The 25,741-nt window shown below is 48.7% G+C and overlaps 2 protein-coding genes across 5 annotated transcripts in view; one reads left to right on the plus strand and one right to left on the minus strand.

The window, feature by feature from the left end:
- Positions 1 to 22,837, minus strand: part of PLCB2 (phospholipase C beta 2) — a 42,028-nt gene extending 19,191 nt beyond the window's left edge. For 2 of the 4 annotated variants that reach the window (XM_058806296.1, XM_058806292.1), the window contains exons 1-9: positions 16,780 to 17,165; positions 13,175 to 13,252; positions 11,603 to 11,671; positions 4,310 to 4,450; positions 3,538 to 3,617; positions 3,200 to 3,253; positions 1,013 to 1,088; positions 555 to 655; positions 96 to 262 (exon numbers count right to left, since the gene is read on the minus strand). In XM_058806296.1, coding sequence (XP_058662279.1) covers positions 96 to 262; positions 555 to 655; positions 1,013 to 1,088; positions 3,200 to 3,253; positions 3,538 to 3,617; positions 4,310 to 4,450; positions 11,603 to 11,671; positions 13,175 to 13,252; positions 16,780 to 16,863 — 850 coding nt within the window. In that variant the 5' untranslated portion in view covers positions 16,864 to 17,165. Of the gene's footprint in view, positions 1 to 95; positions 263 to 554; positions 656 to 1,012; positions 1,089 to 3,199; positions 3,254 to 3,537; positions 3,618 to 4,309; positions 4,451 to 11,602; positions 11,672 to 13,174; positions 13,253 to 16,779; positions 17,166 to 19,955; positions 20,090 to 22,770 lie in introns of those variants that run through there. The other 2 variants (XM_058806293.1, XM_058806295.1) reach the window with 2 other exon arrangements.
- A 254-nt stretch (positions 22,838 to 23,091) lies between these two features.
- Positions 23,092 to 24,087, plus strand: INAFM2 (InaF motif containing 2). Its single transcript, XM_058807718.1, has one exon. It carries the CDS (start codon positions 23,250 to 23,252, stop codon positions 23,634 to 23,636), a length of 387 nt encoding a protein of 128 aa, XP_058663701.1. The 5' UTR covers positions 23,092 to 23,249; the 3' UTR covers positions 23,637 to 24,087.
- The last annotated feature ends 1,654 nt before the right edge of the window (positions 24,088 to 25,741 follow it).

Raw genomic sequence — 25,741 nt, forward strand, 5'->3', positions numbered from 1 at the left:
CTGCTCCCCTGGAAAGCAGGATGGCAGAGGGCACAAGATCTTCTGCTCTGTCATCCCACCTGTATAGCAAGAGCTTTGGGCTGAACAAGACTCACCTCTCTGGATGTTAAACCCACTGGGCTCATACTTCTCTATCAGGCTCTGCACCTGCTCAGGTTTGGCTGGTGGGAAGAGGACGTCATTGAGGCGGGTGTCACGCTGCTTCTTGTTGATGAACTTTGCCAGGTGATCTTTGGTCATGTAGGGCTTTGCTTTTAGATGGCTGCAGTGAGAGAATCACAGAGGGGCAGAGGTAAGGCTTGGGAATTACCCCAGAAATCTTTTCACACAGGAGAGGTTGATCCTTCCTCAGGTTGATCCTCCCTCTGGGCCCATATATTTCAGAGTCCTGTAGCACACTGAGGTCTCATCCTTTTTATTCAGGCCATGAGTGAAGGCATTAAGTGACCTGGGATCCTACCCTTCACAAACCCCATGACACCAAATCCCTTCCTTCCTGTCTATCTTTTGCCACAAGAGACCAAGTTCTGGGCTGTGGCTCGAGGGAAACTTACTGTGAGGTAAATATCTCATCAATCTCAGGCCGTGGACACAGATTCATGAGGAACGTCTTGTACACTGGCACGGGGAAGTCCTCGGGGTTGATGGCATCATTCTGAGAATGCAATGAAGATGTGTCAGGACCACAAACCCGGGACAGCTCTTACCTGTCATGAACACCCACAGCTCAGCACTTGGCTGTGACAACCCCAGTAATGACTGGAACATCTGGGCCAGGTGTTGCTGCTCCTTGTGCCACACAGTGCACATGCTGGAGTCACAAGTGTTACTGGAAGACACTAAGAGCTGAGGCCAGCAGGCCAGAGTTAAAGCCTGGCAGTGGTAGGGTAAGGTAAACAACTGTGAGCATCTTGGCTGATGGTTTTTCACAGCCAAAGGCATCCCAGTCAGGGCAGGGAAAGAGATCCTTCTCAAGCTCATGAGACTTCTGGATACCCAGAGAAACCCTTACCTTGCCATTAGGCAGATGACAAGCTCTTAATGCTTCTTCCACCCTCTTCTTGTCTGCAGGGAACATCTGAAAAATACTGACCAGACAGGCAAACAAACATCACCATGGGGCAGGACAGAGGCTGGGGGGCTGGAGCTGCAGGCAGTGCAGGACACTCCACATACACAGCAAGGGAGACGGGCAAGATAACTGCAAACATGAACCAGCAAAGACAGACAGTGTTTTTCCAGGGCAGTAACTGAGGTACTGACTTTGATAAACCTACACAGCATTTTTTGACTGCTGATTTAAAGCAGAAGTTCTGTATTTCTGCAGTGGACTCTGTAAGAGCCCTGTCACTCAAAATCCCTCTCCTGTCCTTTGCTGCCCCTCTTGGAGGTGCTTCCTATGGTACTGGGGAGAAGTAACAATAACTGAACTTCCCCTCCTTTTAGAACATCCCTGTCAACAGCACATCCACCCAGAACATCCATGGTCTCTACCACGGATACATCCACCTGGATTTGTAAGTGCATGGAGGCACTTAACAGCCTCAGTTCTGTTAAGTTCCTGGAGTCACAGGTGCTCACAGCAAACAGGGGAACAAGGAGTGCCCTGTGATGCCAGGTGGGAGTGCCTGGTGGGGGTGCAGCAGCTCATGCAAACCCTGCCCTTTGCAAGGCAAAACTGCAGCAGCCTTGGTATGATTCCAGAGGGATTTACATATTTAAAGGAAAGGCAAATGCTTGTGGAATTTTCAGAATTTTAGGAGTTTTGAAAGCTTTATGTTTACCTATAGCTAGCCTTTACTGGAATTTTTTTACCCTGCAGTACTAAGTATTTTTATAAACCTTGCTCTTAATGTGGACTATTTAATGGTCTGCATTTATACCATTCTGCAAGAAGTGGGCACTGAGGAGAGGTACATCCTGTATCAGATATTTTTTTCTAGTTTGTTCCAGAGGAATAAGCTGGTTTCTCCCTGCAGCAATGCTACCTTGCTTGCATTTTAAAGATTAATTCAAAGTGCTCTTCCCTAGTGTGCTATTCATTATAGACCTACACATTTTTAACAGCCCTTTGATGAATATTCTGGTTTCTGACAATGAAATTCTGCTGGTTGGTGGTTTAGAAAAAAAATAACAAAAAATGTTTAGTGTTGAATAAAGCTCAGCCCTCCAGGAGCCCATTTAGTCAGCACAGCCCTAATCCAGCACAGGTCTGCCTTACAAGACACCCTGGAGCCTGTATTTATTTGGGTAATTAGTGCTCACCTCTTGTGATGCTGTAACACAGCATAGACCTAGAGCAGAGTGGTTCAGAACTTCCCAAATGCACTGTCTGCAGCTTCTTATTCTTAAAACAAAGCATAATTTATGGACCCAAAAGGGAATTCAACATGGCAGTGCTGCCTTTTGTCATTCTATGAGCTAAATCAACACAGAGGAACCACAGGACCAGCCCTGAAGCAATTTTTCTTGGGAAGACATTGAATGGCACAAAATCAATTCCAGATGCATGCCACATAGTGCAGGGGAGAAGGGACGGGCTGGGCTTTGTTTCTCATTCTGATGGGAGCCCTACCTGATGCACAAGGCCAAGCTGGGGACAGGGAAGGACAAATCTCCATCTGTTCTGCTCCTAAGCCAGCACTAACACTGGCCCAGAGGCTGCTTCACTCTCATGCACATCCAGAGCGAAGGCTGAGGGATGGAGGAAGTGGGGAAGGACTGGAGTGCTCACACAGGGAGAAAGAGACAAGAAAAGCAGAGGAGCCCTGCTGCAGGTGAGCTGGGGAGTCCAGCAAAGAGCTCTCCAGATGGAGAACTCCTTACAGGAAAGGGAAACAATCGTGCACCTCATCCACCTTTCAGCTCAGGTTTGCGAAATAATCTGTGATCAGAATTTTACCAAAGTTACTTTGTTTTGTTGGTCTTTTCTTGGCAACAAGCAGGAAATTATATCTGTGCTATTTAAACCATTTCTTGCTGTAAATGAAGGCCACAAAGTTTCCTTTCCAGACTCAAATTATGTGTCACCTATGGCAGTGCAGCAAGAGCACTTCCATGTTCTGGACACAGAGGGAAAGTTCTCCTCCTCTTAAGTGCAGGAAGAGCAGACAGTGGAGCCACTGAGCAACCATCCTCTCACCAGGTGCTCTGCCTGTAGTCTGACTGAACACACAATGAAACAAATATCCACACTCACTTCCTGACAGGAATCTTTCCCTCTTCATTCAGTTGCAACTTCAGCTTCACTAGACTGTGAAAAAAAACCCAAACAAGATTACAAAAATGCATTTGTACCATCTTAAGAGATCCCACTAAGTGAGAAGAAAGGAAAAACATGCAATTGGGAAAACAATCTAACAGTGAACTGAAAATCGGGGTCCTACAGACCATCAGCTTAACCTTGGCATGACCCAGGCCTTGGTCTGGAGGCTGCCAAGGGACCTGGATGCTTTGAAGTATTTTTTTTTTCAAGCACTGTCAGAAAGAGCAGGACATGGACATTTCAGAGAAAAAAGTTACTCAGAAAGGACTTACATTTTCTCTAGGAAGGTGAAGCGGGGAGCGTTGTACGTGAGGGGGTTCCGGGCAATGGCCATGATATCCTCAGCCCAGTCCTGGAACAAACAGGGCAGAGGCAGTGGGGCACTACTGAACTGCTCCAGGAAGTACACAGCAAACAGGGAAAGGGCACAGAATCCTGGAATCATTGGGTTGGAAGGGACCTTAAAGTCCATCCAGTGCCACATCCTGCCATGGGCAGGGACAGCTTCCATTATCCCAGGTTGCTCCAAGCCCCATCTGACCTTGAACACTTCCAGGAATGGGACAGCCACAGCTTCTCTGGGCAAGCTGTGCCAGGGCCCCTCACCCTCACAGGGAAGAAATTCTTCTCACATACAATCAAAATCTACCTTCTTGCAGTTTAAAACTCTTACCCCTTATTCTGTCTGAGACTTCTGGGCTTTCCTCTATCACCTTCCTCCTGCCTATAAACATTAGGAGCTAAAACTTTTCTACTTCTCAGCTGCCTATTCATCCACACAAAACACATGAAAGACAACAATGACCAGTTTCTACTGGTCCTTCTCCTTACAGGGCAGAAGCTTCTAGAACTTTGGAGATACCACACCTGACTGGAACATAAACCTGCTTGTTTATAACCTTGTCAGTAATGCTGAAAGAGCTCAGCTTTATGTTTAAATTCCTGTCTTACATTATCATGTTTCCTCCTCTCCTTTCCTGCTCCCCAATGAATATCCCAATCCTTAGAGGTTCCCAGTACTTCCAAGACCTCAGGCCGTGATACCTTGCAAATCTCCTCCTTGTAGGCCACAAAGTTATGGAAAGTGAGGTCAACCATATCAGAACCAGATACAATTGTCAGGTTCTTCAGCAGGAAGGTGCTGTGAGGGTGATCCAAGTTAAAAACATCTCGGAGCTTCGGGGACTGCAAAAGAAACAGAACAGAGGGGAGTAATTGGAGAATGAGGGAAAACTGTACCCAAAAAAACCAGACTCCGATACACACATTGGTTCAGATTCACAGAAAGCATCTGAAGGGTTGCAAAATTGCTTAGTGTAATCTTCCTTTCCTTGGCTTTCCTTATTTTTTATCTTTATTCTGGAGTCTGCATTACTGGATCCTCCATGGGACAAATCACCATGACTAACATCCCTGCACAACCCTGAAAAACTCAAAGCTGGAGACTGCTCTTAAAGAAATTTCTTCTGAAACTTCAGGCTCGACTTGCAAACAAGCAGGGGAGGGTTTGGCCTGCTTGTGCCAGGTGTAACCAGTTGATTTTATCAAAATACACACATTAGAAAGCGTATTAGTGTGACACCCGGTTTTTGGGACCCCCTGTCACTTCAGAGTTGGCTTCTTCCCCTCCAAGCCCCATCTTCTGCTGCTGTCAGTTGGTAGTAGTGGTTTTTCCCATAGCAATTCCAGTACCCTATAGCAATGGCTCACCAGAGACTTGTTTTGTTAAGTGTAAGGCTCATCCGATTAGTGGTACTTGGATTGCAGCACCATATGAAAGTATTTATAGAATGCTTTAAATTATTCATAATTTTCTGCATTCCTATGCATGGTGTCACTAAGCCAAGGTATCCAAGGTATCCTAGAGTTTTACTGATGGTGCTATTTATAATGGGAAGATAAAAATTTCCATTCCTAGAATAAAGCACAGGAATCCCTTATCTGAAGCAGGACAAATCCCAGTCCAAGCCAAGCAAACAGGGAGCTGTCAGAGCACCTGCTCTCCTTTAGAAACAGGGCAAATCCACAGTCTGGGATTGTTAGAGCAGGTCAGACTTGGAAGTTAAACTGGAGCTGGAATCTGACAGCACCTTTACGTTTCAGCACCACATCACACACACAGCTGAATACACATTTTATAAGGAACTGCAGAATTTTTTTACTTCAATTTTCCTAATTTCTGAAGCATTTGCTATTTTGTCACAGCAGTAGCAAACAGGCATCTTTAAGAAAAACAGGACAAGGTGGGTTGTAACTCTGGATCATCTGACTGCTGTCTCTTATTTTGGAAAAGCAACTCTCCAAGGGGGTAACTCTGCAACCTGTTTATCCCAGAGCATTTGGAGGGAGGGAAGGGAAGGAATATGATTTGCCTATTTTCTACAAGGGGATTTCTAAAATGGCTCCTTCTTGCCTCGTGAGCCACTTTCTTTCACAGAACTGAGCACCACCAAACACCCACATCTCCTTTCCAGGCTCGTGGTAACTCCATGTTGGAGCTCAACTTTCCAGTGCCAGCAGCAAAATGTTGGGATTTTAACTCATCTTGCAAATGCACCAGCATTTGTTCAGCTCCAGGGCTGTACAGAAGAGGAGGCCCAAACAATAGTGAACTTGTGGTTGTGCTGAACTCATTTCCTGTATTTGTTATCCGGGGCTCCACCCACCCCTTCCTTCTCCGCACGCTACTCTCGCTACTCCCTAGCAGACATTTGTTACCTGGCTCTCTCCAGACCTCTCTGACCAGGCCATGTCCCCAGCAAGCCGAGCACTTTTGCCCTTATCCAGGCAGTGATGCATCCAACACCCAAGGAAGATGTGGAGAGAGGACCAGAGACTGTGTGCAGGAGCTCTGAACCTGATGCCACATCATGGCTCTTTCACAACCTGCACTCGTTTAGCACCTTGTGCCACAGCTTTACTCTGGGATTACTCACTGTCACCTTGCAGGCAGCCATGAAGGAAAAATAGGAACTGCTGCATGAAAAGCAGGACACGCATATTAGCCATGCAAATCAGAAGGGAAACACTCTTAGCAAATCTCCTAAAAAAAACCCAGACAAGCAAAAAACAACCTATTAGCAGAGTGGCTGAAATATGGAGTCAGCTGGAGTTTCATGTCCCACCCTCCTGATTTCCCTAAAATCCTCAGCTCTACAGAGATCCATAGTCCAGAGAGAAGCAAATTCTCATGCAAATATAAACAAAGAGTCAGAGACAGACACAGGATGGAGAGGGATGGTCCTTGAGAGGGGGCAGAGCCAACTGACTGCAGGACCTGTTTGTCACTGTGCCCTGACAGAGCTGTGTCTTGTGGCACAAGGACAACACATCTTCTCTTTTGGAGAAGAGAGCTCTTATTTGGTTGTCAGAAGGGAAAAAGGAAGCCCCAAGATATTTGGGGGATGCCTTTGACTCTGGAGGTAACACTCCTGTCCCTGTTAGCCTTGCTGCTCCACACTGGAGATATCGGCTGTGGAATGGGGAAGGCCAACCTGTCCCTGTGCCAAGCATCTTAGGGACACAGGCAGACAAAAATCCACAGTGAAGCACTCTCAGCCCTCAGTGTTTTGCCTAAAGGAACTGGAAAATCAGCAGCTCAGAGTCGCAGGCACAGAATAGCCCATGGTATTCTGCAATCCAGCAGGGACACACTGCCAGGGACAGAGAAGAATGTGTCACTGTGGATGTTGTGGCCCCAGAACTCACTGCACAACGATGGCAGAAGCAGGAGGGCCCAGCATGGCAAAGGTCATCACCCACACATGCCCATTTCCTTGCTCAGCTCCTGCTCCACCACTCATAAATCCTTTGCCAGACACAGGCTGGTACCTGCCTCTCTCTTGCACGCTCACAGATTGGTGCCTCCATATGATCACTCTCCAGTTGGAGGGCTGGAGTTAGACTTAGTTCAGCTCCATCCTGGGCTCACAAGTTGCTCAATCCCAATGCCAGAGCTGGTCAGCCCCTGTGCTGCAGCAGAACCACTGACCACCCACAGTGTTTAGAGCCTGTGGCTCACAGCCACAACTGTGAGGGCACTGTGATTGTCCTGCAGGGTTCCTAAACAATCCCACTGGCATTAACTTTATCATCTCAAAACATGATGAGTGAAATGCTTTGGTACAATTTTCTTCTTGTACATGTGCAGTTCAGGCTGTAGCTCCAGGTTCAACACCAACAGAATGAGGACAGAGCATGAAGATGGTTTATAATCATGACAGTCAGAAAGTACAACTTTTGTTTTTATTAAAAAATGTCTGTCTCAAAGCCAATGCCTCCTAAAACATCTAAACAAACCCCAAGACACAGCCAATAGCCAGAAGTCTGGCCTAAAACATCATCTATTTTGGCCTTTATTATTATTAGATTCTCTGTCAGCATTCCAGGGTCTTGGTGCCTTAAAAAAGAAACCACAAGAAGCCCCACAAATGGAGCAGCCCTTATTGTTCCTCATTACTGAAAAGAAAACACAGACCTGATTGTAAATAACAGCCCAATCTGTATCAGCACACTGCTGAACTACAGTCAATAGCTTTTAAATCTTGTCTCCTTGCTGTTCAAAGGCACTGCTCATTCTTATCTTTATTATTCTCTTGAACACATGCCAAAGTTCGCTCTGCCCCACGTAAAAAAAAAAAAAAATTCTGCAAAGAAAAGTCATGGCAGAAACGCGGAGCCACCCTCAAAGAACCTCACAGGGGAGCCCTGCGTACGAGGGGCCGGGGAAGATTCTGCTCTGTGGTGAGGCAAGGACTGGGGAAGGCAGGCAAGGGCCAATTCCATTTGGAGGTTGCTCCTATGGCTGGCAGCCCCTGGTGAGTCCCTTTCCATGCTTCACCTGCTCCCTAAGCATCCCTAACCATGGACAGGGCTCCAGCTGTGACCTGTGCTGGCAGTGCCACAGCAGCAGGTCTCTTCTCAAGTGGTTTTTCACGTGGCTGCTTTGGTGTTATTATTCTTGCTGTGTGTAGAGGTTACAAAGAAAAACCCCAAACCTCTGAGCAGGCAGTCGTGGGAAGGTGCTGCTGAAAGCAGGGAACTCCCAACACCCACAGTGACCCACCCCCTCCCAGGGAGACTTCTCCGTGCCACAGGACTGGAAAACTGAGGGCAGGTTACATCCTTGTGCCACAGCCCAAACCTGCACAGCCCCTTGCTGTGAAAAGCAGTGGTACAGATGCTCTCCATACAGCACTCTCCTTCCTCTGGACTTCTTTCAGTAACAATCCAGCAGGAAAATCAGGCTACAAGCTTTGCCTCAGAGCAGCTGCAGATTGACTGGGGCATCACTTGCAGGGAAGGGGAAAGGATGTTCTTTTTATTGCTGGTGCCATCCACAGTTCTTCCTACAGCTGTGATCCTGCTCTTCTTCAGTCCTATACAAGGCTGATGGCTCATTTCTTCTTCACCTTCAGGCAGTGAAAAAAATTAACTCTTTGTATTAATTGCAACAGTTCTATTCTACAACCATTCCAAACCACTATTTTGTAACAGGGCAGAAGAGCACCCGTGTTCATTCTTCCACCTCTAAACAGATTTTTATTTGCTTCACCACACCAGTTTTTATATTAATGCCTTTTGTAACAACGCCCCAGACACAGCTGCCCCATGTGGAGGGTGTGGTGGTTCATGTGAAGAATTTTTCCCTGCTTCTGCATTCCTTTGTGAACTTCTGCTCTCAGGACAGCCAAATGTACACGACCCTGAGGGCTTTAAGCCAGAGGCATCAAGGATAGCAGAGCTATGTGTAAGTAACAATCTTCCAGACCCAGATGGCACATCTTGGTTCAACACCCCTTTGGTACCCACATAAGGCCTCCCAGCATACACGAGGAAAAGATGGATAAGGAGCCAATCTAGTGTATTTTACTACATGTTATCACAGAATTCCAGAAAACTCCCTGAAATAAAAAGGAGACTTATTTCAAATGAGTCTCTGTAAAATGCAGAATTCAAAGAGCACTTAGGATTTTCACAGCAAAGGTTGTCATCAAGTGCATCACTTCTGCCCACTGAGAATATTTAATAAATCAGTCAGTGCTTGACCCTTGCTTCACTGTTCTTCAAAAATGAGCTGCAGCCAATTCCCATGGCTCTAAAATCCCAGCCCTGGCGTATTACAACAACTAGAACACAGCAGCTCCATCCAGGTGCCTAGGGAAAAGCACTGGAACAGGGCATATGCACTGGCACTTCTTTGACACATTCCTGCAGCTCCCAGCAATCTGGGAATCAGCAGCTTCCTAACCCAGAGACATTATCTCACATTTAATAACCCCCTCAGGGCATTTCCTTCTTGTACTGACTTTTTATACTCACATTTCCATGACTGGGCAGGAAGCTTACCAATGGCATGGTGATCTGAGGTGGGACAGTCAGCAGCACCTCCTGCTTGTGCCACTCCTACCTCTGGAAAATTCCACCTTATATGGAGATCCTGCACTGGAAGAAACCCTGAGTAATTGCTTCAAACTCTGAGTAAGCATTTCGTGCTCCCCTTCTCCATTCAACTGCTGATATTACAGCACTCCACATCCCCTTCACCTTACTCCTTCTGCCAGAACACAGTCCCTCCCACTCAGATGCTCTGCCCCCAGCAGCCACTTCATTCCTTTGTTAATCTTGCTGTTCTTCCATACCTTTTCCAGTTCTCACTAAATTTGAGAGTACACTAAGAATTGCACATAAATATGGATCAATTTGGGGTGTAAACAATAGCACAACTTTGTAATGATTTCCTTATAATCTCTAAGATACAATTTACTTTTAGGAGGCAAATACTGCTGAACACTACATTGATATTTTACCACACACCCACGATGTTTTCTGAGTAGCAACAGTCAACTCAGGGCCTGTTATTACAGAAGGATGAGGGATTTTTTCTGTATGCATTGCCTGATTTTTATCTGTATAAAATGTATCACTCATTAGATCATGCATTCAATCAGCAATTCAAGGTCTTCCTACAAACCAGCCTGATTTTATTACCCCAAATAACTCTGTACCATTGGCAAACTGTCTTCTCTTGGTACTCTTCAATTTAGTCTTCCTTAACTAATTCTTAAAATCTAGGCCATCTCCAACCTTCTGTTACCACCAGGACATCCAGCCATGGCCTCAGTGCTTCCCCCAGCAATTTATTATCTATATCAAAGATCAATTCATTTTGTCAACAAGTTATTTCTCAAAGTTTAACACCCTAGAAAAGAGTATCTCCTTTAAGTCAGCCTCTTAATGTGACCCATCTGGAGGGCAGCACCAACTCAAACAGCCCCAAATATTTTATTCTCTCAAATGAAAATCCAACCTCTGACAGCATTTTTAAAGCACAATTCCCACAAAACAAGTTGCTGACAAAGTTTCAGGCTCATTGAAAACTCAAGTATGTTGCAGTCTAGTGAGCTTCTAAGGAGAAAGGCATTTTTTCTGAAGGAGATATGATTTTTATGATGGGCACTGTTCTTGAGCTCTGCTGTGCCTTTAGCACCCACCTTTTTATGGTATTTTGAAAAATACCACTCTTGGGGAGCTCTGAATAGACATTTTCAGAGCAGATTGAGAAAACAGCCACACAACTTATGCAAAAGGCTGCTTGAGGCTCAGGAGATATTGCAAAACCTTTCCCTTTTGCCTTAGAGAGTCACCTATGTCACCACATGATGCATCAGCTTTACTTCTTTGGTCCCTTTTCCACCTTTGTGCTTTACTTAAGTTTTCTGCTTGTCTTTTCCATACATGGAAAAGTTAAAAACAAACAAAGTCCCAGAAGCAAAGTCCTAACAAGGGCTGCAAGAATCTTCAATTATAACTGAAATTGAGAACAAAGCACTGATCATGTGCAAATGTAAAAATATATGGGGAGGGGGGAAAAGTTTTTTTCTGAAAATGCATTTTCTGCCCTTTAAAGGCAAGATCCCAGCACACACTGTTGGAGTGGCATTGTAACTCCAGGTTTGTGGGTACCCTGTGTATCCTTACACAAGAGCAGCTCCAGTGTCTCAGAGCAGAAGCATCAGAGTCTCCAGCAGGACTTAGCAGTGCAGCAGGGCACTTGGAAGGGGAATTGTTTCTCCTGGCTTTCTGACATATTCCTCCCAATGAGCCCATCTACCACAGTCTGGAAGTGCTGCTTTTGGGAGCACAGAGGGCCCCTGGGAGGTCGGGGACAAGAGTCAAGATGGCTTTTCTGTATTTACATAGCTGTGATGTAAGGAGATGAGATCCTCTCTAGCTTCTTCCTACAGAAATCCAGGACAAGCTGCCTGAGCCCACCAAAACCTCAGGCAGCCCTGCCTTCCCACTGAAACACAGGACAGAAAGAAGCTGTGGCCTCACCTTGGGCGTTTTGGCAAACCGCCCTGCTCGGGTGTCTCGGATGCTGGTGATATCCAGAATTTCTCTTTCCTACAAACAGAATAAGAACAAAAAAAAAAAAAAATGAGGAAAGACAAAGGAGGAAGGAAGGCACTCCATGGCTTAGTGTCTTTGCCTGTGGAAGAGCTCTCCCAGCAGGAACAAGGCAGGGAGGGAAGCCATTCCCACTGCACAGCCTTCCCCAGGCAGCCCCTCCGTGTCCTCACTACTGGCTTGCTGTCTTGTTTGTTCTTTTAATATCCAACCTGAATTTCCTTCCTCTGTTACTAATTTTTCTTCTCACCATGGATCTGGAGAACAAATTATACTTGTTGTAGCAGATAATATTATTTTCCAAGATCACATTACAGGACAATGTGGATGCCATGTCTTCTGGCTGTATCCCCATTTTATTGTTAAGCAGGAAGTAATTTTAGTCCTAATCCCACTCCGTTCTGAGTCTCTAGTGCAAAAGCAGTTCAGTTTACTTTAGCTGCTAACCAACAGCATTTTCCAGGATGTGTGACCCCTTCCAGTCTGGCTTTCCTTGTGGCAGCTAAGCTTCCTTTCCCCAGCCCTTTCCCCAGGTATCCCAATGAAATATCTCCCTTCCACGGTGACACCAGCTCCCCCTGTCTCATTTTGTGCTCCTCTTCATCCTGCTGGCACCCTTAGAGCAGATATTCTACTGCCTGAGTGGACCTTGAAAGCAGAACGGGAGTGACACCAAGGGGTGTGACAGTCCCCAGCATTGTGACACTGTTCTCAGGGGATGTGTCTGTGGCAGTGCCCGGTCCCAGCTGGCACTGGGCACAATCTCTGGAAAGGCAGAGCCCACCCAACCCACCAGGTCCCTGGCCAGGCCTGGGCAGGACTGTCTGACTGCCATGGCATGTAGGGCAGGCGGAGGAAGTAGAGCTGAACCACAGCCCACTCTGGAAAGCGGAAGTAAGGCCAGCCTTCCACCTCCCTCTCCATCATTTGATGTACTCATCAGTGAGGAACTGAATTCTCTTTCCTCCATGCGTTGTCTCTCCCTCTCCTCCAGCAGCCTGCAAACATCACCCTGAGCACAACTTGCTCTCCAGACTCCATGTAGGCCCTACATCACTACAGTCACTACTTTTTTAATTAAAAAGTCTAAAAGCCCAATGAGTCAGTTAATGGCCCCACTGCACAGGTTAGGAGAATCCTGTATCTTGCTGGGTGACAGGTATATCAGCACTGGCTTTTCACTGGTATCAGTGATATCACTAAAACTGTTCTTCATGAAGTCCTTTGAAGGACACATAAGCTTTGCAGGAGTCAAAAAATGTGAAAGAGTGAAAGGCACAGAAAGACCACACTCACACCTTCAGTTCTTGCACTTTCCTGGTGCTGTGAAGACCAACCTGCCACTGAGCAGCTCTCACTCCATGGTGGAGTGTCCCTACTAAGAGGAATAAGTGTGGCAGTTTGCTCCCAAGTGCAGGACTCGAGTACTTGCAGTGTTGTCACCTCACACAAACCTAAGCTGGCTGGTTGGAGCCCGAGCTGTGCAGCCTCAGCACTTACCGTGCTCTGATAGGTCCAGTACACATAAAAGCCCTGGGGGTCCACTCGTAGAATCACAGGAGAAGCATTTGATGTTTCCTGACAGAAAAAAACCAGCAAAAGAATGTTGGCACCTTGGGTGACTTGGAGAAAACATCCTGGGACACAAGGTTCCCAGTTCAAATACAGACCCAGCAGGTGAACACCCTCTGGGATTCATGAAAATGAACCCAAAGATTTTAGGACATCTCCACAGTGACACCTGCGAGGCTCTGGAAGCTGAATCCTGAGTCTCACCTAATCTGTGTGTTTAACAATAACAGCTGTCTTGGAGTTTTCTACATAAAGAACTGAGATAAAGTATCTGGAGATTCAATTAATTTTGTAATGTGATAAGTCTTCTTTGACCTGCTCCATTCTACAAGCTCAGGAGTAACCCAGGCCAAGCAGAGAAAGCATTCATCTGTGGCATCTCCCATCCAGGTGTTTGTGCAGATTTTCTGGGCTCCTTGTCAGGAAGGCTTCAAGGAGGGGATACATCAATGCAGCATCATTATGCTGCTTTAGATGGAGATTCTGAAACTCCACAGACTGTACACTCAGTCTCTACACAGACTATAGAAAGAAGCAGCTACACAAACACCCACACCAGAGGCTGCAATAAGATGAAATCATTTGGGGCTGATCCTGAACCCCACACAGCCATTTCTGGGAAGGCTCCAGATTCAATTCAGGAAGCTGAAGCACATCACTGCTAATATGAAACCAGTAATGAAATCTGGAAGTTGTACTTGTCTGTTGGCCTCAGATTCTTCCATTTTTTGCTCAACTCATACTTCACTCTAGAGTGTATCTATGTTTTCAGGGACCTCCGTTTCCATACACAATATTTGCAGTAAAGTGCTCATTGCACAGCACATTGTGTGTGGTCCTTTTACAGCCTCTTGTCTTCCCCTGCTGTGCCAGGGCCAGCACCAGCCTGCCCAGCACCATGTCCATGTTCCCAGAGCTCTTGGCTGCTCCCTGCACACGTGGCCATGGAGAGCAGAACAGGTCTCACAGTACCACCACAGAGGATTGTGCCATGTTCTAGATTACCCTTATCTCCCACAAAGCAGCTTTCTGGATGGCAAGCTGAGGCTGCAAGGAAGCTGCTGCCAGCCAGACTCCTGGCAGGGGGTGCAGGCAGCCTCTCCCATGGGGCAGCTCCTGGCAGCAAAGGAAATGGGCAATCCTACAGAAGATGGTCTGGCAGCCAACCTGGTTGCTTCTCACTCTGTGGGGCAAAAAGCAAACACTGCCTGCTAAAATCCTGTAATCCATAATCTTTCAGAGATAGGAACAGTTCTGACTCTACTGTGAGGACTCAGAGGCAGCACAGAACCATACCCATACCCATCTGCCCTGCCCAAGAGGGCATCTACTGCCTCGTGCCCTGCCTGGGGTTCTGACAGGGTTCCCAGCTGGTTCTTTACCCCAGCTACCACCCATGTAGCAGAACTTCACCTCTTGAGTCTGTTTAGGAGCCTCAGCTTGCTGGATGCTGACCAAAGCACTGCAGAGCTGCTCTTTACCCCAAGGTCCTGCAACTAACCCATGGGACAGGTCAGAACAGTCCTGCCTGTCAGGGACCCATTGCTCTCTCCTCTGGACAGTGCCTTACCAAAGCTGGACAAGGTGAGGGCTCTGTAGAAAAAGTGTGGGTATGCATTTTTGCTGGAAGGCCCTAGTTCAGTCCCAAGCTGAACAGTGATTTAAGAGGCCAGCCTGATCTTCCTGAACTCCTTTGCCTCACTTATCCTGGAGGGAGTTCAAAACTGTTACCAACAGTACAGTACTGTCAATTGAAAGAGATACAAAAAATGTAACACTTGTGAATTCTAAAGTGCAGCAATCCTGCAGTCTGGAGCTCTCACCATCATCCTCTGCAGCCTATTCTAACCATGGGTTGGGAAAGCCCAATGTGATGGAGCAATGTGACCAGAACAGCCCACTCATGGAGAAGCCTTTCTTTATTGGTGGAGATGAAGCCTGTAAACTACTTAATTGAGGCAACCACTTAGAAATGTTTACAAATATATAAACCTTAAGGAAAGATCCAGACAGGAATTGAGCTCCCTAATCAACAGCTACAACAGGAAATAAACACTTGGTGGGTCTTGGAAGCCCAACTGACTCACGTTGGTTTTCAGGGGACCCTAACCCAGGAATACCCAGTGATGAACTTAACAGCTTCCAATGCTTGGGAGAATGGCCCCCAAGGACTGAACACAAAGTCATCAGCAATTTTAGACAAGTTTGGCTACTGTGATTCTGAGAAAGCAGATTTCAAATTCTGAGAAGCCCTAAGTGCACTCTGCAGGGAGCAGGCCCACAGGAAAGAGGAAGGCTGTGCTTTTCACTGTACCCAGTGTCATCCTCCTGTTTATGTACTGCTCACAGGGGAACTGGCAGCCATATTCCAGCTCCTATTCCTCACATCCATCCTTCCTGCCAGCTGCACAGTACACTGTTTTCATTCTCAGTGCTGCTGGACCACCCCACTGATGTTGAGCACAGGTGATCCACTCCCCCACATGCTCCTTTGGGACTTAACACTCTATTCCAGCTTCACACCCACAAAAGTGCTAATCCCTCCTGCACTGCTGCTGCAGGCTCCTTCTGATCATCTCATTTGCACCACCACATGAACCATCTCCCCAGACCCCTGTGAATAACCATAATCTGGGCTTTCCCCCTTTTATCAACATCCCTGCCCAACAGCAGACAGTCCATCTCCAGACAGCACAGATGGGCAGCAGCTCTCCTCCTGCTCAGGTTTGTGGGTGCTGGGGTGAGCACTCCTTCGCCTCCTTAGAAAGTGAGGAGGGGAACCCTTACGTTCCAATGAACTGCTGCTGCTCTACACTTTGTTCCCCTCACACAGAAAGGCAGTGACTGCATAGCAGCTGTTTTGAAGGTATAGAGGACAATGAGCTGGAGAGAGCAGCAGCTTGCTGCAGCACCCTGAGGCTTCAGCCCTGTTAAAGCACAGGCCCTTTGCTCTTCAGTCATTCCCAGGCCCAGGGGCCGGGCAGGCGTGGGAGGCCATGGCTCACCCCCGATCCACTCAGGCAACAGGGCCATAAGAGGAAGCAACTTGGAGCCTGATTTCATCTCTATCTGAAAAGTGCAATGTGTGTTTTTTGCTCTGGAGTAGATCCTACCCTACCCCTTATGTGCCTCCAGAAAGCCCAAATGTGGCATTTGCATATCACCCCACAGAGACTCCCAGCAGCAACCATCTTCCTCAGGGCTGGACCTTGTGTCCTACACCAGGGGCTGCACACACAGACCCAGAGCACACTCGCTCCATTTGTTTCCATCCTCCACTATAAGAGATGTAGAAAACATATCCCCAGCCCCTTACACACACACACACACACACACACACACACAACATCCCCTTAACTTCAGTCCTCAGCTTTCCTGTTCTTCCCAGTTCCCTCTCCCCATCTAGAGATCTCTGCTGTCAGGTGGGATCCCACACAGAACACAGGCCCCCAGCCTCCCCACAAACTGTGACCCAGCCAGTGTCTCCCTGCCACCACAGGCACAGCCCAGGGAAGGGACACCCCAGTACTCACATCATCCCATTTGATGAAACGGCCGCCCTTGCACAGGTAGTCCTTCACCTTCGTGGGCTGCAGGACAGGGTTCAGCACAGACATGGTCCTGCAGATGTGCTCCTCAGCTACCACAAGCAAGAGCAACTGCACAGCTCACTCCTCCTTAGCCCCCTCTCCTCTATCTCTGCCTCTCACGTGGCAGGGCGTTCTGCCATGGCCTCTGTTGGCATCGGAGAGCAAACAACCTCTTATATCCCAGTCCAATTTAGGAGGGGCAGGGGCAGGCAGGCGAGGAGCGATGAATCTGCATTGTAAATCAACAGCTCTCCAGGCAAGTAGAGCCTCACCCAAGGTCACCCAGAGCAAAGCTGGCGATGGCTGGCGTGCTGGTGGGCACAAACAGCCACCGTCCCTCCGGGAGGGATCCACTCCTTGGAGCTGTGCTGGTGAGGCACCCGGCTCAGTGAACTTCCGCAACTCAACTTCCTTAAATGCTCTCTTGACGAAGTACAGGCATTGCCAGAAACGCTCCAACTGCTTCTGCAGCTGTGGTTACGGAGCAGCTCAGCTCTGGCTACAAGCAGACTGCCCCCTTCATGCAAGAGGCCAGATGTCCCAGGAAATAAACTCCTTCCTTGCTCTGGACAGATGCCATTTCTGAGGCCACTCACTGCACTGTCCAATCTTAAACAGTTTTCCTTTCTCTTATGGGCTCTTCTGAATGTCAGCCTCAAAATGAGACAGACCAGCAGGGCAGCTGGAAATTCCCCAGATGAAACGAAACATTCCCAGAGTCCCAGGAACTGCACTGTTCCACACACTCACTTGGTTCTGTGGCAGATACATGGGACATAGAACAGGAGAGGTGGGCAAGATGGGGATTATAGTGACAAAGCAGCAGGGAAGGGACCAAAAGCAGAACAGGTTAGAGGCAAACAGGGCCAAAACAAGTCTCTGCTTCTGACCTTGGAACAAAGGAATTCCATGTGGGCAGCAGAGGAGGAAAGCAGCTCCACTGGCTGATGGGCACTGGCTAACCTAGAGAGCAGCTTATGAAAAGGTCTGACATGGCCAAGATCAATTTTAGTCAGAGGCAGAGCCCCACAACTAATTACAAGTGGAAATAACTGTGCTATGATTGCTGTGGATTCCCAGGCACATGATGGGATGTCATCCTCACCTCCTATCAAAGCCAAGATTGCCATGGCTCAAAAGGGACAAGCTGCTGCAAAAGTAGCACAGAAAAAGTGGAGAACAACCCCCCCCCAACTCTGTAAGAGGAGCCAGCTGCATGTTTTGTTCTTTCCTTTCTTCCTAGCCCTGATGTGATGAGTCTGGCAGTTTGGAGCAGCCTGGACAGCTGGGGAATGGTCACTGAAGGAATCCTAAGGGCATTCTCAGGTGCTACTGACATGAGGCAGGAGAGATAAAGTGGAACTTTAGCAAGTGCTCCAACTGTAAAACAGTAAAAGCAGGAATCAGAGCTCCCTGCTGCAGGAAAAGAGAACCCTGAGCAAACACAACATCCTTTGTCTTTCAAGGGGTCTGCCAAAAAAAAAAAAAACCTGGGAATAAGAGAGCTTCCGCATTTCCAGCTACCATGGCATTTTCTGCACTTATCAATCTTGCACTTACAGGAATTGGCTATCTAACAGAAGGCAGTTGGCTCTCTTTCCTTAGGGTCACTGGGATATTCCAGGCCCAGCCAAGCCAGTGTCACCAGGATCCCACACTCAGGAAAGTTGGTTACTCCCAAGGAGAGAAACAGAAGATGATAAAGAGTGCAGTGAGAGTTCTCTAGACTCACCTAATCTCTTCTGCAAGGCCAGAGCAGCTTCATGTTTGCTTCCCTTAAATTAGGGAGCAGCAATGGAGGGAATAGAGAGCATTAATCTTGCTCAGAGGTGCTGCAGTCCTCCCAGCCTCTGGAACACTGACAGCACTGCAGGAAGGCCCTGCAGGTCACAGCTGCAAAGCAGTGAGAGGTGGGATGAGCTTTGCCACCTGGTACTGCCAAGGGCAGGTGAGATCAGTCATAGCTACTGGATCCCATGGCTTGATTGGTACTGTCAGTTATCACAGCTTTGTGAACCAAGTGTGCTTCCTGCCAGGGCCTCACTGAGAGGCTGCTTCTGTCCTTCAGAAGGATATTCATCAGCTTTCTCTGCCTCATGAACAAAGTAAGCAAGAATCCTGCCACAGCTTAACTCTACATGTCACTCAAGGTCAGCTTCCCCTAAGGAATAAAACCTTAATTCGATGAATAATGAAATCATATTTGAGACTCAACACAAGCAGTAAGAAGATCAGTGCCCAAGTTGGTGGCTGCCCTGCAAGGCCACGTGATGCCCAACAGCAAGGGCCAAACCCCCACTTGCACAAGGGTTGTCACAAAAGCTGCAGCTCCCTTCCTCTTGCCCAACCCAGCCTCCTTATCTTCCACTTCACACTCCTTGCTCTGTAGGAGCCTCTGTCCCTTGCATGCAGAGATGGCTGATGGAGCCCTGATAGGACAGAGCAGCAGTCCTGCCCTCTGCTGAGAGCTGCAACATCAGAGCAGGCACGAACAGCAGCACTTGAGCAGTATTTGTTTATTCAAAGCATCCTTTATTCTCTCTGTCCTGTAAGGCACATCGCTCAGTGCACACTTGTCCCACATCCCTGTCTCCCTGCTTTCCTCCCATACCTTCCCTGCCAGGCTACCCACCACTTGCTACAATAGTTTTGATATGAAAACATTTCTCTTTTTAAAATTTAATATTCTTCCTTCTCTCCCTGTGCTACCTACCTATCCAGCAGCCTGTACCCCCCCTCAGGGTGCATGCAGCAGCAAGGCAGGCAGCATCACCCTTCAGACAAGGTTTAGGAGACAAGGTTTCCAGACACTCATTTAAGCCACACCGTTAAACCTCCCTCCTGACTTCCAGCAAATTACTGTAACCTCCACCCCAGCTTACTCCTGGCACAGAAAATCTGTAAGAAATCTCTCCCAGCATTGTTGCAGGAGAATTACTTTGCCATGTGTAATGCTGTCCTCTAGTGAAGAGCTGTGACACTGCACATCAGCAATGAACTCCCAGCTCTGCAATCGCCAGCCCATCCCACTGCTCCTGTGGCTGCTCTGCCCTCAGAGCGCTGGCGATCCGGAAAGGATTAACAATCCCATTAAGACCACAAAGACAGTATTTTCTTACCACCCTGGAGAGCAGAACTGTTGAGTGTGTGTACAGGGACATATCTTGTGTCCCATTCTGAGCCGAAACCACAAGGCCAAGGACTCCTGACAGCTTTCAGCATGACTCTTCAGCTTGATCTGCAAAAGTCAGAGGACAGTGGACTATGGCACAGAGAAGTGACCACAGATGCCACAAAACCATAAAAGCAGTGAGGTCTTGTGCAAAAACAACCCAAATCCCAATAAACTATCTGTCCAACCACCAAGACATGGTTAGGCCTGTAATTAACTGCTCACTGGGCAGTGTGTTGTGTTTACAGCACTGACAGCTTTCAGCATGTTTCCAGCCAGCACAGTGAGGCTGCAAGCAGGATCACATTTAAACATCCCATACATTCCTGCAGTGACAGGTCACTGCTGCCCAGGGCTGGCTGTACCATGCCATTCCTGACTGCTGGGAAAAGAACAAGACTTTCCGAGACAGGTCATTAACAGGAAAGGAAGCATGAGGAGCAGTGGCACACAAACAACGTGCCCATTTCATGGTACACTTCAGTAGCAGAGTAACAAGAGAGGAAAGCAACTTGTACCACACCTGGAGGTGAATGCAGCCTGTTCCCACCCATATTCACCCCCAGTACAAAACACTGCAGAGGAAATCAGGATACTGGGGGAGAAAGCCCCATTGTGCTCTTAAGCTCATCCACATTTACTTCCCACTGCACCAGCCCAGCTTACTCTGTTTGCCTGCTGGGTTCATGAAACTGAACAAGTGTCAACCACAGTCTTCCCTTCACTTCTCCACATGCTAGCCCAAAGCTCTCATTTCTGCAATATCCAGCCTTAACCTAGAGCATTCTCCTCCTCCCTGCAAAGGCCTTTGCACAGCTCAGACAGATGTCCCAGGCATCCCATCCAATATTCTGCTACTCTCAGAAGCATGGAGAGAATCTATCTCAGGCCAGCAATCTTCCCTTAATTAAGTTTTCCCTATCCTGCAGCACTGGGAAGCTATTCACTGACTGTGATTGTGGGAAATCAATAATGCAGGTTCATTTAGCTACATCCTTCGGGAGCCCTTGGAGACCAAACAAACATCCCACTGCAAGAGGTAGCAGCAGAATTTAAGCTTTCTATGGCCCTCCGACATGAGAAGTCAAAATTAAAGGAGCTTATAAAGAACAGGAGCCTGCAGAGCAGTGTGTGGAGTGGTGGGAGGAAGGCTGTTTAGGGACTCTGCAGTTCTTCCCTGGCAGGAGTCCCTGAGGGCATCACGTATCCCTGACTCTGTCTCCAAGTGACCTCTTTTGTGCTCTTTAGGAAGAATCCCAGAGAGGGATAATTTGCAAGCTGTGTCGAGTGTCAAACATAGTCACTGACTTTACAAGACCCCAGAGCTCCAGCTTTGTACCACAGGAATCCACTCAGAGCACAGCTTGGTGTTTTTGCTAAAACCACAAGGCCAAAGCAAGCACCATTACTGCAGCTCTTTAGGGATGGTTGTTAGCAAGGAGCTCTCTTTAGGAAAGAGGGCACAGACCTGCTCACAGCTGCCTGCAGAGAAGCTCACATGCAGTTACTTGTCCACAATAAAATGAAAAGCCTTCACCTGACCTTGGCGAAAGCCAAGACTTCACACTTAATGAACACAAGCCTGCTCCTACTCAAAGCCCTGAGAGCAAAGCGTTGGCAGGGAGAAGAGTGCCTTAAGAATACTGAATTTCTTGAATATTACCATGGAATTGTGTGTTTTAGGAAGGGCAAGTCTCCAGTGCAGCATGAGTGAGTCACAAATAAATGCAACAGGGAGGGGAGGCTGTTGGGCTGAAGGCAGAACATCGCAAGCCCATCACACTCTGTACATTTGCTGAGAATGTTCCAACAGCTCCCCTGCACATCCAGCCTTATCTCGTTCCTAAACAGGGAAAGGCAAATACATGCTTTGAGAATGACCAGATACATCTACCATATTGCTAATGGTATTGGTTGAAATGAGTGGACACATACAACATCTGGTTGGAAGGTTCATCGAGAGGTCAGCTTTGGCTCAGGGCCTGTTGTTCAAGCCTCAGTACTTCAACCCTACAAGCACCAGGCAAAAACTGTCGAGACCTCATGCAGCCCCAGAGGCATTCTTGGTACATGTCAACCCTCTGCCTCTTAACTGGAATTAAGCAAGAGCGTAGGGAAGCGACTTGTGGGAGGTACAAACTCATCATCATTTCACCTGCTGAACCAAAAAAAAGGAGGAGCTGGAGCAAACCCATCACTGAGGGAAAACACATTGAAAAATTACTAGCAAATCCATTTTGTATGAAGTGCTATAAATTTGCTTTCCAAGAATTAGAATTATTTTGCAGCTACTCCATTTATTCCATAACATGTCTTCTTAGGGAAGCCTCTGGGTTACAGGCAGTTCTCCAGTTGCTGTAGGCTCCTCCAGATCTACAAGTTGTGGTTTACAAGAGGTTTTTGCTACAACCACTACACCTGACTGACCTCAGATTGAGGGGAGGGAGAAAACGATTGCAGAAGGCACAACTACATCATTCCAAAAAGTAATTTTCTTGCGGCATAAAGAAAAAAAAACCAACTAATTTATGCCCCAAATCATCATTTTAGTTGTCTTTTGAACAAGACAATAGAGCAATTTTGTAGGGAACTAACACCTGTAGAGTAAGTGAAGCCATAACTTAAGAGGAGGTTTAGATTGTATGAATAACGGGCTTGGGAAGAATCCAATTTGGACAAAACTAAGGCAGTCTTTTCCTCTAAAAAACTGCCGCTTGGCTCGGGCACCCTTGCAGCCTCACAGAGGTGCAGGCAGCACATACCTGCATTAGGGAGAGCGCAAGAAGTACTCCGTCGGGAAGCCAAGGTAGAGAGGAGACTCCTGACCTCCTCCAGCGCTGGGCACGTTCCAGGAGGCCGTGCCAGAAGCTTTCCTGCGGCTCGGCGAGCGCTGCCCGTATCCCTGAGGCACCGCTCCCGCGCACGCCTCACTGCGGGGCGGGTAAAGGGTGCGGTGACATGGGCAGCGGGGGAGGGGGCTCTTTTTAAAGGTGGCCCAGGCTCCTCCCCGTGCCCGCCCCTCTCCTCTCCTCCCCTGCCCTCCTCCCCTCCTGTCGTTCCCACCCCTCAGGGCGGGCTTGCCCCCTACGCTCCGCCCCTCGCCCCCGGCGGGGCAGCGCGGGCAGCGGCACCGGTGGCAGCACGGGCGGTACCGGCATGTCCTGAGCGGCGGCGGCGGCCGATCCGGGCCGGAGCCAGCACGGAGGGCTCGGTGGAGCAGCGGGCCAAGGGCCGGGCCCCCATGAAGGAGAAGGAGGCGGGCGCGGAGCGGGGCAAGCCCGCCACTTACACCGGGGACAAGAAGGCGCGCATGGCGGCCAAGACCAACAAGAAGTGGGTGCGCCTGGCCACCGTGCTGGCCTACGTGCTCTCCGTCTCGCTGGCCGCCATCGTGCTCGCCGTCTACTACAGCCTCATCTGGCAGCCGGTGCGCGGCAGCGGCGGCTCCTCCAGCCCCGGCCCCGGCGCCGCCGCCACCCCCGCGCAGCTCCGCGCCGCGCCCGCCGGACCTACGGCGGGGCCTCCGCCCGCGCCGCCGCGCACCGGCCCCGGCCCCGCCGCCACCGCCCCGCCGGCCGCGTCCCCCTCGCCCGCGGCCGGGAGCGGGCCGGGCGCCGGCAGCCCCTGAGCCGGGCGGGCCGCGGGAGGCCGCGCGCCGCCGGGGATGCGGCCGCGGGGCTCGGCCGAGGATGGAGACCGATGGCTCGCCCGTCCCTGCGGCACCGTGCAGCGCCCGTGGAGACTGACTGGAGACTGACCTGGAGACTGACTCGGCCCCGTTTGGACTCGGTGGAACTGCGGTATCTTCTTTTCCCCCCGATTTTTCCTCAAAAGGGAATTTTGTGGCTTCGTTTTCTTCCTCACCAGGGCTAGCTTCTCTCCCTTTGAACCCGCATTGAATTCCTGCGCTGTTTATGCCAGTCTGTTACCTATACAAGGATATCGGTGTCCAAAATTCCTCGCTATTTACAGGATCAGCTGGGAACAATACGAATTTAGAGGCTGTAATCCATTGTTGAAGTAAAAACAGTTTTGTTTAACGATGAGCATAAACTTATTTAAAATATGTGGAAGGTAAATTGACTTGTTTACTATATTAAAATATTTTCCCAATATGAAAGTCTCTGTAACAAAGTATGTTCTCTTCGGTGGTGGGAGGAGGAATGCTGAACTGGAAGGGGTCTGAGTAACAAAAATTTGGCCACTGCAATGGGCAGCTGTGGTACATGATGTTGATTCATTTGTTACTGGTCTCTGTGGGTGAGGCTGGAGAAACCTCTGTAGGTGGCTAATTGTGGAAACGAAGCAGTGGTGCTGGAAAGGTTTGATCTGTGCTGGCAGAGCAGGCGGAGCTGTGGCGGTGGGTGCTGGTGGGCTCTGAGCTGCAGCCTGGTTGTACCCGTGGTTGTACCCTCGTGCTGCTGCCCACAAGGGATGGCAGTGCCCGCACCTCTGGGGCATGCAGAACCAGGGTAGGTCTGGCCCAGGCAGCTCCTGGTGAGTACTGGGAAAGCTGTCCTCCCAGCTCCATGGTTTCCTGCCCTGTGGTCCTCAGAAATCTTCTATTCCTTGATGAGCAGGGTGAAAAAATGGCCCTTAATGATTCTGGGATGTGGGATATAAACTAGGAAACCTTAAGAGCCATGTTGTTCCAAGCTGCTGCTTTCCAGATGGATGGATTCAGCTGAATCTGTGAGGCTGCCAGGCTGTGCTGCATCCCTATGAAAGAATCACAGCAGTTCAGATTCCTTCTGCTGAGGGATGCAAATGTGGTGTAACGTGGCATATGTATTTGAGTTGTGCAGATCACAAAGGTACTATAAAATACAGCACTTGGCTGCTTGAAAAGAGCTGTTTCATATCAAAATTGGGGTTTGGGACTGGTGGTTTGTTAAGGCTGCATCATCAACTGGGCATTGCCTTCACACCATCTGTGAAAGGTAGAACCAGGAGCAGAAGGTTTGCAGGGAGAAATGAGGTAAATGGAGAGTGGTTTGTGATCTTCTTTTCACCCTCTTTTCCAGTTTTCTGGAGAGCATGCAGGGAATGCTTTGTGTTGTTGGAGCAAAAAGCTGGTGGGAAGGACAAAACGATCCCGCTTAGTCACTTTAGCCAAAATCATGGGATCACTGCCACCCTCCTGCAGGGCAGGTGGAAGAGCTGGAAGCACTGAGTCAGCAGACAGGTGCCCTGCAGCTGTCACCTCCTGAGGTGCTTCTCTGCTCTCCCTGTTCATCTGCAGGGGGAAGGCTGAGTGTCCCAGAGCAGCACTGGCTCCAGGCCCCATGGGTGTCTGTTCTGTGAGTGGGGCATTGTGTTCCTTTGGTGGTTCTGCCTGCAGCGTGTTGATCCCTCTGTGGGGCTGCTCACACCCACAGCAGTTCTGCTCGTGGTGACATCAATGCCTTTTGCTGGCCTTAGCGTACACCTTTGATTGTGGGGCAAAGTTCCTGCAGCTTCCCAAGGGAGAAATGAATGACAGAGAAACCAAGCTCCTTGTGGTGCCAGCTGAGTTTAGTCTGCTTCTCAGCTCAGGTGGCAATGCAGAACCAGTTGGGAAGTGTCTCTGAGAAGGAGCTTGTGTTTAACTTGTAAAACCTTGGAGATAAATAAAGCTGCGTGCAATGCCATGGATGCTGGGATTTCTGTGCTGCTGGCCTGCAGCTTGGAGCTGGTGACTCTGTGCACTGAGTGCCCAGGGCCTCCTGGCATCCTTCACTTTAACTACAGTTG

Source organism: Ammospiza caudacuta, chromosome 6 (assembly GCF_027887145.1).
Source record: "Ammospiza caudacuta isolate bAmmCau1 chromosome 6, bAmmCau1.pri, whole genome shotgun sequence".
Lineage (NCBI taxonomy): Eukaryota > Metazoa > Chordata > Aves > Passeriformes > Passerellidae > Ammospiza > Ammospiza caudacuta.